General features: G+C 35.9%; 1 protein-coding gene across 1 annotated transcript; it reads right to left on the bottom strand.

Annotated features, from left to right (window-relative positions):
- Window positions 1-298: 298 nt before the first annotated feature.
- LOC131429400 (ecdysteroid-phosphate phosphatase-like) lies at window positions 299-1,388 on the bottom strand. The gene is made up of 3 exons (XM_058593478.1): window positions 1,090-1,388; window positions 632-1,038; window positions 299-576 (listed from the first exon to the last, which is right to left on the bottom strand). Exons 1-3 carry the CDS (start codon window positions 1,386-1,388, stop codon window positions 299-301), a joined length of 984 nt encoding a protein of 327 aa, XP_058449461.1.
- Between the last annotated feature and the right edge of the window lie 12,679 nt (window positions 1,389-14,067).

Below are 14,067 nucleotides of genomic sequence, written 5' to 3' on the forward strand. Positions count from 1 at the left end.
AAGTAGTTGTCAATATGAATTTCGTGTTGGATTGAAATATTGCTGGTTTGTGTCCAGAATATTTGCCAACTAAACACATTCTCTAAAAATAAGAGTTTTTTTCAGCAAAGTAAATTCTCAATTTTAACTAATTTTATAGTTATTTTGAAAATTTTGTTGTTAAAATCAACTAATTCAAAAACAGTAATACGAATTAGGCGCAGAGCTAATTTCGGTCGTTCCGTGAAAGCTCGAAGAAACATACAATCAAATTAGCTGTCGCGTTAAATTGAGATTAATATCAAAAAGTGGGTATATTTTAGATATGTAATTTTTCGTAATTTCCTTTATTAAGTAGAACCTTCCAGTCGAAACGATCATTTTTTGTATTTGAGATTGGAGCACAAGGAGGCTTTATAAACTTCCATTTGTACCTTTCGGAAAGTACGTTAGTTGACTCAATTGCAACTACACTACAGTACGGAATTTTAAGTAATAACTGAAGAGAATCGATGGTTGGTAAGATTTCATTTCCCACGGCATGCCGAGTACAAGTGTCTAAAGTTGACGCATGACCGACTATCAGAATGTTACCACCTATAATCAAAGAATAGAAACAATAGAAAATATCATCTAATAACCAATGACTTACTGGTTGTTTTGTACAGTTGATCGGCCAATTCCGAGTTTCTTTTGTAGTGATCAGACAAGCTCTCTTCTAATATCCGATTCAAATCTTCAGCTGTAGAAAGTGGCTTGTAGTCCATAGCAATGTTGTAGCCTGAGCTGACAAGTTCCTCGTTTGAGAGCCACTCGGGCAGTCCCTCTTTATACCACATCAACCATTCAAACAGACCAGGTTCCACTCGAATTGGAATGGTTTCCTGAATACCTAAGCCTTCTAGAATAGAAGAAGCAGTCTGAATGCATCGGAATGATGGAGAACTATACACTAGATCAATCTGAACGCCAGCATCCTTCATAGCCTCTCCCGTTAGACGAGCCTGATATTGACCAAGATTAGTCAGCGGAGTGTCCCGCTTCCACTGACAAATTTTTCTACAAATGAAAATTATAACCAATCGAAATGAGAAACAAATCTGTGGTCACCTTTGCGGCAAAGTCCTCGGCATGTTCAGATCCCTTCGGATGTAATTCCCTGCCACATCGAAACTGTTGGGAGTCCAATTTCCGAAAGTAAAATCTACTCTCTCGGCGTGTCGAACAACAAAAACTCGTCTACCTTTTGTTGTGTCATCTTTGGTATTGAAGTGATCATCATGATCAACCTCATCACTGTCTGGGGTCAGCACTGTCGCAGCAAGATGTTTCTTCATCGTCTCGAATAATTTCCACATATCTGCAACGCCATTCTCTGGTCCAGACGGTTTCTTCAGCCACTGTTCCATCTCTGATCTGACGCTACGAACTGAATTCGAATTTGTCACAAACATTTGTTGTTATTTATAGTCACCACTTGACTTTCTGTTTCAGCCCTAATCACGAAATGCGATATCATCGGTATACTCAGGTCGTACGCATGAGGCTATCGTGACACCGCACGTGAAACCAGTCACCAATTGTATTTTCAATTGTCACCCCGTGTTTTTAATGCGAAACCGTAAATTATGACACTGCAGTAGCGGTTATCAGTCACGTAAAGCGCAATTCACACTAGGCACGTTTGAATCACGGTCAAAGCATGCGTTTGCTTAAATATTTTAGTGCGTTGACAGTTTGTTTGTAACCAAGTTTTTTTGGAGCTTCTTTTAATATTTGCAATTAATTCTTGTTAACAAATCACAGAGAATCAAAATAAGCTTCAAACATTCGAAAATATTCCCAGAACTTAACCTCGTCATTCACAAGCTACTTATCTAAAAGGGTGAATTCACCCTCAACTCCTCTCTTTCGCGGAAGCTGGTTTTAAGCTGCTGAATATATTCGTCACCCAAAACAATCGCAATAATGGCCAATTATTCGTAGTAAAAATGCAACCTTCGTGAGGAATAGGAAAACATCAAACGCAATTATGGTGATGTGTGTTACTAATAGCAACGGCTACGGCAGCAGCACGGAAGAAGCACAGTAAAATGAGAATGTTCGACCAATAAATGCCGGCACTTTGCGGACACGATTTCGGACACGGTATGGCCTAGTGTGAATTGCGCTTAACTCTGGCAAATCTTCACGTGCTAACACTATAGAGTACTATAAAATGATATCATTATTTCTACACGGAACGACCGAAATTAGCTCTGCGCCTAATTCGTGTTACTGTTTTTGAATTAGTTGATTTTAACAATACAATTTCCAAAATAACTATTAAATTAGTTAAAATTTAGAATTCACTGTGCTGAAAAAAACTCTTATTTTTAGAGAATGTGTTTAGTTGGCGAATATTCTGGACACAAACCAGCAATATTACAATCCAACACGAAATTCTCATTGACAACTAATTTCGTTATTAAAATCAGAAACTTTGATTCTTTTTATCTATCACCGTCATTACTGAAGGACAGCAGTGTCAAAGCAAAACAATCCATTAAAAAGCTAAAAGGGACAGTCTTGTTGAAACTGCTCGGAAATTGTTTAGATGTTTTTCGCATGTGTTACGATATATCCCTATATAAATTTCTAAACCGATATGTAAAAATGACGTAAACTGTTAGTGGAAAGTGTATTTATTCAGAATTTGTGCGCAGTTGAAGCGATTGTGGGTGATAATGTTTTTACGCGAAACAGTGAAGTGAGTTTCGAATGTTGCACTCTAATTGTATACGTCAAATGATGTTTTTTTGTATCTTCTCATTCCGGGCTACGCCGTCCGGTGTACTACTTGTATTCGGTTTTTGTTTTCCGAGTGCTCAAAGTTTTCAGTGAGAGAGTCGATTTCGCGAAGTCGAATGAAGAAAACAGCGATTTAGAAGTAAAATTTTTCAAAAAGAAGTTTATGTTTCGCTTATGTCTTTTTCTCCAATACAACATCGTATTTATACCTGCAAATATAGAAAAGATAACCGCGACTGAAATTTTTTTCGGTAGTAGTGTGCCATCTAGTGGCTAGTAGTGATTACGGTGTTAACGAGCGCCATATAGCTGCTAATTGCAAAAACCAATTCAACCATTTATGTTGGTTGAAAACAACGTTTTATTTCTCTAATTCAACTAAAAAATTAGTTGAATGGATATGAAGCGTGCCTTAGCTAAGAAATGACAGCACGTTTAATTGGTGGATTCAACTAAAAAAATAGCCATTTCAACAAATATTTTATTATTATTAAGAGAATCAGAATTAAAAAATCTAAATCAGCAAAAGTAAGATTTTTTTAGTTGTCTCAAAAAATAACTAACTAAAATCAGAAAATCAACTAATTTTTTCGCCAAAATGCTAATTTCGGTCTTTCCGTGTAGCTATTTTATTGTGTGATTATGTTCATGTTCAATTCATGAGCTATGGGGAGCTAGAATGGTGGCCACAATCCTTCATCCCGTAAGATGTGCGCAGATCTGGATTTCATTCGTGAGATGACTACACATTTTCGAACAGTTTATGCCAATGTAATTTTTTTGAAAGACAGTTTATTCCGTTACACGGAAAAGTCAGCGATCTCAGAAAATTTAAAATGTTAGTTGTTGCCTTTCTCTATAGAAAGGTATTAGAATTGCTGGAAAAACCGACTTTCGAACGGAGCCTCGGAGACCCATAGTGTTATATACCATTCGACTCAGTTCGACGAGATCGGGAAATGTCGGTGTGTGTGTGTGTATGTGTGTGTGTGTGTGTGTGTGTATGTGTGTGTATGTGTGTGTGTGTGCACTTTTCGAAGATATTTGAACGCGCTCAATTTTCTCAGAGATTGCTGAACCGATTTGAACAAACTTGGGCTCGTTTGAAAGCTACTGTCGGGCCATTGATCAAGTTCGAAGATCAAATGGCTGTGACTTTTGGTTCCAGATATATGATTGTATAAGTGATGTAACCGACAAAAAGCGTTGATTTTTACCGCTCTTATATATATAAGGGTGCCAAAATTTTGGGATCACCTCTATTTTCGTTAATTTCTAGTGCTCAAAAGTTGAAGCACCTCGAAAAAAGCCTTCATGCAAAATTTGACCTAAATCGGACATGCAAAAGGGGTGCTGCCCGGTGGTAAAGGTTTGACAATTTTCGATCTTGAAAAAGCACCATAGGGGGGAGTACATGAAATTTCCAAAATCGAGAATTTTTTTTTGATGCCAAAACTCGTAAAACTGCATAAAACATCGAAATTTGGTGTCATCTCAAAAAAAATTTTTTTGAAAATATCAACTTTCTGGGACTTAGAAAAAGTCCCAAAAAGTCGATTTTTTCAAAAATTTTTTTTTTCGAGATGACACTAAATCTCGACGTTTCATGCAATTCTAAGCCTTTTGCCCTCAAAAATTTTTTTTCGATTTCGAAAATTTCATGTACTCCCCCCTATGGTGATTTTTCAAGATATATGAAAATTTCACTAAGTGGACTAAGAAGGCTTTTTGCCTTTCTCTATAGAAAGGTATTTTTAGATTAGCATCACTGATTACAAATAGGCAACGCAAATGTCAAGCACTAATTTGGAAAAATGATGCTGACTGTGTGACATAAACACTGAAGCATGCTTTTGTGAACTACTCGAATCAATCTGAATCTATTGGTGTCAAAATTAGTATCCAAATTTATTTAATAAAAGTATGAAACATATTTTCATGAGACTGTTATGAAAAAAGAGAAAGGCATTATCACACCACTAGGTGGATTAGGAAGGGTTTTTTTTCTAAATTTGATTGGGTAAAATTCGGTACAGCTAATCGAATGTTGTTTTAACTAAACTGTCATTTTTTATTTATAGTGCAGGCAGTATAGCAATGACACCCAGCAGAGACACACACACCGCAAACGATTAATGAAACGTTACAGTTGAGCAATGGCATACACCCTAAACGGAAAATGCAACGTTTCAATGAGGTGTCACTCGTGCAACTGAGCAATGACACAATCCCAGAAAAGTTACCTGTATGCATGAAAGCAAAAAATGTCTCAATTGTTTCAATCACATATTCAGTTAATTGAACTTAAGACGAATATTGTAATAATTTTTACGGGAAGTCTTTTTCGGAGAGGCGGCTAATCCTTCACTGCTTGAACAACTCACATATTATATAGAAATGCAACAAAAGATTATAATTCCTATTAAGAGGGAATTCACCAGCAAAATGTTTATAGGGCATTAAGAAATTTTTCCTCCACTTGCAGAATGGCTCGCTGGAAGAGATTTTTTGATTCCGTTTTCAAGAATTTTGCTGACAAGCCAATACTACAGATGCACTTTCAAGAAAATACAAATTCTATCACTTTACTTTAACAGTACATTTTAGGCGTTAAGCGTTTTTAATTACATTGACATGAACTGTTCGAAAAAACATTACTCGCAGATGAAATTGAAACATTAATACTGTAGAAATACTAATTCAGTACATGGAAAACTTGTTTTACGATTAACTCTTATGTTATTTTGCTTACTTTACTTACATGAAACGGCCACTACGTAACTGACATAAATGACGTTCATTTGCTATTGAACATTTTCAGTATGAATATTGTAATTTTTCCCTTTTATTTGTTGTAAAGAAAACGTGTTATGAAATGGTTTGCAGTCTAATATTATTAATTATTAATACTTACGCTTGGATCGTTGAAAAGCCCCAAGAAAAAGAATTATGCAAAAAAAAATTCTCGGTTGAAACGCGTACAATCTTTTTCATTCACTGTTGAAAAACAGCTCGGGTTTACAACAAACAAAACTGATAAAGTGCATTTGAACAATAAACTTTGTTCTATCATTACACAAATATGACCACAGATAAAATGAATCAAATTTTTCCTTAACATAAAGGTAAAGCAGAATTGAATCAACAATCAATCACTGATACATCATTTTCTTGAATGATTTGTAATTTTTCGACAATAACTATAACTCACAACATTGTTTTTTTTTTGTGTGACAAAGTTTGCATTCCCAGTAAGTTTCATTCAAATCTGAGATAGTGTTGCCAACTACGAATACGATTTGTTGCGAAATTTGACTAAAGCAACGTTCAAACGAGTCTAAATTTTCCGAAATTGATTCTTTCATCTTCGAGAAATCTAACAGATCGGCTGAAAAGTTCGTATCGATTCTATGAGAGGGCGCCACTAGAATTAAATCCATACCATTTTCAATTAGTACCAACCTTCAAAAGATACGTGTATAAATTTGACAGCTGTCAGATTATTAGTTTGTGAGATATTGCATTTTGAGTGAAGCTACTTTTGTTATTTTGAAAAAAAAATGGAAAAAAAGGAATTTCGTGTGTTGATGAAACACTACTTTTTGATGAAAAAAAGTGCCGCCGATACCAAAAATGGCTTGATGAGTGTTATCCAGACTCTGCACCGGGCGAAGCAACAATTCGTAAGTGGTTTGCAAAATTTCGTACTGGTCATATGAGCACCGAAGACGATGAACGCAGTGGACGTCCAAAAGAGGCTGTTACCGATGAAAACGTGAAAAAAATCCACAAAATGATTTTCAATGACCGTAAAGTGAAGTTGATCGAGATAGCTGACACCCTAAAGATATCAAAGGAACGTGTTGGACATATTATTCACGAATATTTGGATATGAGAAAGCTTTGCGCAAAATGGGTGCCGCGTGAGCTCACAATCGATCAAATGCACCGTGTCACAAGTCGATGAAAACCATGCTGAAATTGAACGAATTGGGTTTCGAATTGCTTCCTCATCCACCGTATTCTCCAGATTTGACCCCCAGTGACTTTTTCCTGTTCTCAGACCTCAAGAGAATGCTCGCTGGTAAAAAATTTAGATGCAATGAAGAGGTAATCGCTGAAACTGAGGCCTATTTTGAGGCACAGGACAAATCGTACTACAAAAATGGTATCGAAAAGTTGGACGATCGCTATAATCGCTGTATCGCCTCTGATGGCAATTATTTTGAATAATAAAAACGAATTTTGGCAAAAAAATGTGTGTTTCTATTAAACGATACGAACTTTTCAGCCGAACTGTTAGTTGCATTGAAAAACACTTGGAACTGTCGTTTATGTTACTTCTACCATCATATCTTTGGATCCAGAAGTGACAGCCATTTGATCTTCAAGTTCGAACCACAATTCAATAGTAGCTTTAAAAAGAGTCTAAATTTGTTGAAATCGGTTCAGCCATCTCCGAAAAATTGAACGGTAAACAAATATTTGAAAATAGCCCCCACATTTTCTGTTCTCAGATTTAGAAAAAATGAAAAAAATAAAAATAATAAATTCTTATGAACAAAATAAGGATGAAATAGAATTTTATCACTTTTTCTGTTTAATTTCAAAGGATCTGATAAACCAGTCTGATGTAAAAATAATAAATGAATTATTGTTAAAGATAAACAATAAAAGGTAAAATAAAATGAAAAGTAAAAAAATTAGTTAATTTAGCGTTATCTACGACAAATCTCCTTCAAATTAATTACACTAAGTCATTTCCAAGATAAGGGATTGCAGATAATAGATTGGTAATTACAGCTGCCCTTCAAAAAGATATGTCTGTATGAAATGTTCAAAACGATGAATGTAACAATGAGAGATTCTCTTTGTTTACTTTATCTTTCGATTATTAAGGTACTCTTAGCAATCCTTTACTCCAATTATTTACCGATAATAATAACTAAAGCTACCATCTTTGAATCTGCACTGAAGAAATTACCGAAAAAACCAGGAATGTTTCGCAATAATCGAAAGAGAAAGTAAACAAAGAGAATCTCTCATTGTTACATTCGTCGTTTTGAACATTTTATACAGATTTGTCCTCAAGGTAAAACAGCAGTACCGTAATGAGGGTGAGGCGAGTGAGGCGATTGCCTCGGGCACCAACAGCCGGGGGGCGCCAAAACATGATGGAATTGAAAAAAATGTACAATTATGTCATGAAAAATTAATTTTATAAGGTTTTCTTTGGGAAACTATTTAAATTAGATCAAGTTTCAGATTAGTACTATATTGCTTCGATTTTTTTGTGGGAAACGTGTTATTTTACTCTGGTTCGCCGTTCCAGAACGAGCCAAAATTACATAACATAATCATTTTAACTCTATACCATCGTAAATATGTTTAGCTATTTTCGATCATATTTTCTGAACTCAGGTTAAGATTCTAGATGCAGAATTCAGGTTCATAATCCACGTCGAAAATTCATATGCAGAATCCTAGTACTGGTCGAAAACCTAGAATTCATGTCCAAAATCTAGTTCTATTATTTAGGTCAAGAATCCAGGTTAAAAATCCAAGTCCAGAAATCAGATGCAGAATCCAGGTCCTGAAATAAAGTTCAGAAGTCCAGTCCAGAACTTCGGTTTCTAGAACCAAAATCCAAGTTCAAAATCCAGTACCTAATTCAAAATCCAAAATTTATTTGCAAAATCCAATTCCAGAACAGATTTAGAATTCATGTCCAGAGTTCAGATACAGAATCCAGTTATAGAAGGTACCGAAACCAGATAAATATTTATTTTTAAGATCTAGAATTCAAGTACAGAATCCACTACAGGGTCCGGCACTCGAAGTGTAACCAACTTCAGACCGCTCGCGCAGCTGACGCACGGGCATCAGCTCTCTAGAAATTTGCTAAATGACAGTTCGGAGTTGTATTGTTTACAAGCGCAAGAAAGCATTTTGCCAAAAGTGAACGCGAAAAAAAAATCTTGACTTGAGAGAGCGAAGGAGTTGCTTCGTTTGGCCGAAAGCGGTCAATTTCCGAACATTGTATTTTCTGACGAGAAAATTTTTCCAATTGAGCAATTCGTAAACTCTCAAAACGATAGGGTTTACTTGACCGACCGTTCATACGAGAATTTGAGTCATCGATTGGCCACCAGGAAGCAGCACACGCAACAACTCAAGAGCAGAGTCCAATTTCATAATTCATGTCCGAAATCCAATTCCAGAATTCAAGTTCAAAATACATTTCCAGAATCCAAGTACTGGTGCAGAATCTAAAATTCGTGTCCAAAATTCAGCTCCTGATTTCATGTCCAGAATCCAGTTCTAAAATACCTTTCCAAAACCCATGTTTCCATTACAGGTCCAGAAATCAGATGCAGAAGCCAGGTCCTGAATTCATGCCCAGTCGCTAGAACCAGAATCCAAGTCTAAAGTTCAGTTCCTAACCCAGAGTTCATTTGCAGAATCCTACTCTAGAGTGCAGAACTAAAATTCATGTCCAGAATTCAGATACAGAATACAGTCCTAGAATTCTGGACCAGAACCCAGACTCCCAATTCCGGTCCATATTTCAAGTCCAGAAATCGGATGCAGAATCCAGGTCCTGAATAAAAGCTCAGATCTACGGTCCAGAATTCATTCCCAGAACCAGAATACAGCTCCAGCATACAAATTTATAATTCAGATATAGAATCAAATTCTATAATTCTACACTGAAATAATAATCTTTTTTATATTCATTAGATTCGTCATTTGAATCGTATGCATCGTATAACTCATTGAAGCCATATGGAAATTTATATTTTTTATTAAGAATGTATATGAAGTCTAAATTAGTGTAACAATAATGAATTGATAAGAATATCACATACAGTTTATATGAAAACTCGATAGAATCCCATTTCGTAATGTATGTGGTGAGTCCTCGATATTCATCAGCTGCTTCAGGCAGTTCACCTGGGATTTCTGCATCATAAAGCAATTTACAATCGCAGACACGTTTGCTCTTTCAACTCCCAATAAGGATATATTTACGAATCATGAAATAATGAGGTATGCTTCATTTTTTTCATTACTGACTAGTGAAATGATTTATTTTTTATTTAATAGCTTTGGGGTCACACTTCTTTACCATTAATATCAGAAAGTGCTTCCAAGAACAGCGCGATAACAGAAAATCACCGATAGACGTAAGTGTAACGAAATTATTATGAAATGATAAAAATAAATAACAAAGTTTTTATAATAATGCAACTATCTTTTATTGCAGCTTTTGATTCCTCTCAATATAATAAGCCATAATAACAATATTGCATATTTGCATCACTTGTTTAATTCAATAGTAATCATTTGATCTATATATTACTGGTATGGAACTATAATAGCCTGCTTTTAAGGCTATTTATAAATGTTATACAACAATCCATATGTTTTACATGAATCTATCTATATAAATTCTGATTGGATAGAATATGCATTTTATAAATTGTCCCAATAAATGTTGTGTGATTATCTAATAGTTGTTATAGGGGGTGCTAATAAATTTTATTGAGTCTGGAAATTCCATCCGCTATATGAAATTCTTATGAAAATAACTTTAAGAAAAGTTTTATGTTTTATATGATTTTCGGATTTATATATCTCGACTGGAAAGTAACTTCAAATCTGATCCAAAACAATTTTGGTTTTATCTTCGGAATAAAACGTCTTCTCGTGGAATTCCCGAAAATGTTTTCTACGGGAATCACTCGTCTTCAGCAGCTTTGGATTCAGCTAACCTATTCGCGTCTTTCTTTCAAAGTGTGCTAAGTAATAACTCGCCACCTTTGTCAGAATCGTACCTGAATAGCCTACCGATGTATAATCTGAACTTACCAGCGATTGTGTTCACGGCAAGTGAAGTGCATACTAATCTGCAACGTGTCAATGGATCAAAAGGACCAGGATCGGATGGATTGCCACCTTCATTTATAAAAGAATGCTTTCTGCTTTAGCTTTGCCGGCTTCACTACTTTTCAATCGTTCCTTAGCTGAGAGGTATTTTCCGGCGAAGTGGAAAGAAGCTTTAATCGTTCCGATTCATAAAGCTGGTAACGTTCATGACGTCGATAACTACAGAGGCATTTCCATTCTGAGTTGCTTACCAAAAGTTTTCGAACGTATGCTGTTGGAGTATCTCTATCCCGCAGTAAAGCACATTATCAACACTGATCAGCATGGCTTTGTCAGAAAACAATCAACAACGACTAATATGATGAGCTACGTTTCTATACTGATTGACAAACTCGAAAAACGACAACAAGTTGATGCGTTGTACGTTGATTTCTCTAAAGCTTTCGATTGTGTACCCCATTTGCTCGCAATAGAAAAATTGAGGCGTGGTGGTTTCCCCGACTGGCTGACAGATTGGATTTTTTCGTATCTCACAAATCGCATAGCCTCAGTTCGTGTAGGATCTATTCTTTCTGATCCTTTCAACATTATATCAGGTGTTCCTCAAGGAAGCCATCTATGTCCACTGCTCTTCGTACTGTTCGTGAATGACCTATGTAGAGAATTATCGTCGCCTAAAGTAATGTATGCAGACGATCTCAAATTATATCGCATCATTACTAGCCTTGTGGATTGCTGTGCCTTACAAATGGACGTTGACAAAGTTATTGACTGGTGTGACAGAAACGGTATGAGTATAAACATTAAAAAATGCACTGCAATTACTTTCTCACGATCGCAATCTCCGATCGTATTTGAATACTCTATGATGGCTGTTCCAGTTCAACGCGTTTCTGCTGTCAAAGATTTGGGCATCGTCCTTGATCGTAAGCTTCGTTTCACCGAACAATTATCACTAGTTACGGCAAAGGCTTACGCAGTTTTGGGACTTATCAAACGCAACACCAGAGACTTTGATAATGTGTATTGCCTAAAGACAGTTTACGTCGCTTTAGTACGCAGTATTTTGGAATACGGAGTAATAATCTGGGCACCCTACCACAACGTCCACATCGATCGAATCGAACGAGTTCAAAAATGTTTCATTCGATTTGCACTACGACGACTTCCATGGCAAAACCGTCTTCAATTACCTAACTACGAAAATCGCTGCGCTTTTATTAATCTTCCTACACTACAAAACAGACGAATTTTCCTTCAGCGACTGTTTGTCTTCGACTTGCTTTCAAATAACATCGACTGCCCAGCGCTTTTGGAGAGATTGCATTTTAATATTCCTGGAAGATCATTGCGGAGAACAGACTTTCTTCGACGATCAGTCCATCGCACACAGTACGGTCAAAACAATCCTATGGATGTTTGTTGTCATCGCTTCAATAGTGTTTATCATTTATTTGATTTTACAATGAACAAAAACGCATTTAAAATTAAAATATTTATGTTAGGTTAATGATAGTAGTTGTATAGTAATAGTCTGTGCGATAATTTTATTTTAATCGAAGACAAATTTAAATAAATCAATGATATTGATACATCATGTAATTTTCATTGGAATTTCCAATAGTGCAAATATATTAGAATCTCTTATAATGTGAAAATGAGAATTTAGCTCAGTGTAGTGCAGAACCTAAAATTCATGTCCAGAATGCAGGAGTAAGTCGAGAGTTCAATATTAGGGCTCAGGTTCATAATTCATTTTCAGAATTCAGCTTTCCATTCGGGATTTCTGATGTAACACTCAAAAGAGCTACAAGTGTTTACTAAAATTGAAAATGTTGCTTGAAATAACCTAACAGGAAAATGGAATAATGTGTGTTCGTCTTTGTGGTGTTTGTTAAAAAATTGGAGGGGGCGATTATTTTTGAGTTTGCCTCGGGCGCCAAAAATGTTCACTACGGCTCTGTTTAGTGCCCTCACCACCCCCTTTCTCCGCTCGAAGAATCTGAATATGAGTACCTCGCTTCTAAAATTCAGAAATTTATCCGATATAAAAAATATGAAAGATCAGAATATTAGAGCATGTTTCGCGCCAGAAGTGGCGACATTTTGTGGAGAATTTACGACAAGGCGAAAAATCGTAATCGTATCGTGGGCGATAAGAACGATGAATATTCGAATATTGTACAATGATTTTGCTAAAACAGCTTTTCCAAAATATTGTTCCCGCTCTAAAAAAAGAAATCCGCGAGTTCCCAAAAAATAATGATCTTATTGACTAACCCGTTTTCAATGATGCATTTTTCATTAGCACTTTCGTCTTTTATTAGTATTGCTCCTGGGATGGACAGAAATAAATTTCATCATAATAAGTTTAGACGTTCGTACAAATTAACGGGACATTGCATTCAACTGACATCCAAATTGCTTTTGTTCAAATACAAATCAAATGAAGGTTGTGTCCTGCAATGACAGAAAATTTAACATTGTATTACAAATAAGTTGAATTTCAAAAATCAATCTGAAAAAATCTCTGCTACCTTTTAAAGTACACTCCTAGTTGCGAATTTTAATCATGTCTCAATCAAACACGGAAAATCTGATTTTGTGTTTTCAAGTGAAAATTTATCGTTCGTTGTTTTCGGTTCCAATACCAAAAATGTTTGAGTTGCAGAAGATGGTTTCACTTGCGAAATTAGCTGTAAATTGTGTATCAAATCAATTTAAATTTTCTCTGGCCTCCTCATATTAAAAGGAAACTATATCGATAGTCCCACGACAAAAAGGGACTAACTGCAAATGAGAGCCTTTCTTTGTTCACTTTCTCTTTTGATTATTACTGCAATTTTTCGACAGTTTGCAATATAATTCGAAAGATTGTGGTTTTACCTTGATATTTTTGCGAAAATTAAGTCGCTAAATATGAAATCAGTGCGGTAAATCGTGAAAGAAAAAGTAAACAAAGAGAAATAAACAGTTAGGTCCTTTTGTCGTGGAACTGTCGATATGATCAACAAAGCCAGCGACGGTTAAACGATTCAAAGAGGATTCGAAATCACACAATAAACAGCTTCATGCAAGGGCCACTAAAGTTGATACTATGACGTACAATTCAATGGTATGCCGTCCATGTAAATGTTTGTGAATCTAAAATCCTACCTTGCTAGAAAAAACTTTTACTCTTCTCTGTATTGGTAAAAGTGGCGCACTACACCAAATTCAATCTGTATGTGAAAGTTACTAGTGGTGTTCGTGTATGCCAGTGTAAAGGCGTACCGTCGGCACATGTCACACAACTGTCAGAGACAGTACCGTGTGGTGTGACGGTCGAATGGTATGCGTAACGACCGGTACGCGTCGCCACCGTCGCCTCGGTTGGCGGGTGTCGCTTTTTTTGACTTTTCATTAACA

Source organism: Malaya genurostris, chromosome 2, assembly GCF_030247185.1.
Source record: "Malaya genurostris strain Urasoe2022 chromosome 2, Malgen_1.1, whole genome shotgun sequence".
Lineage (NCBI taxonomy): Eukaryota > Metazoa > Arthropoda > Insecta > Diptera > Culicidae > Malaya > Malaya genurostris.

Coding starts and splice junctions, on each gene's coding strand:
- LOC131429400 (XM_058593478.1), bottom strand. CDS start 1,388: ATGGAACAGTGGCTGAAGAAACCGTCTGGACCAGAGAATGGCGTTGCA. Junction 1,039..1,089: donor CCGAGGACTTTGCCGCAAAG/GTGACCACAGAT, acceptor TTTCATTTGTAG/AAAAATTTGTCAGTGGAAGC. Junction 577..631: donor TCAACTGTACAAAACAACCA/GTAAGTCATTGG, acceptor CTTTGATTATAG/GTGGTAACATTCTGATAGTC.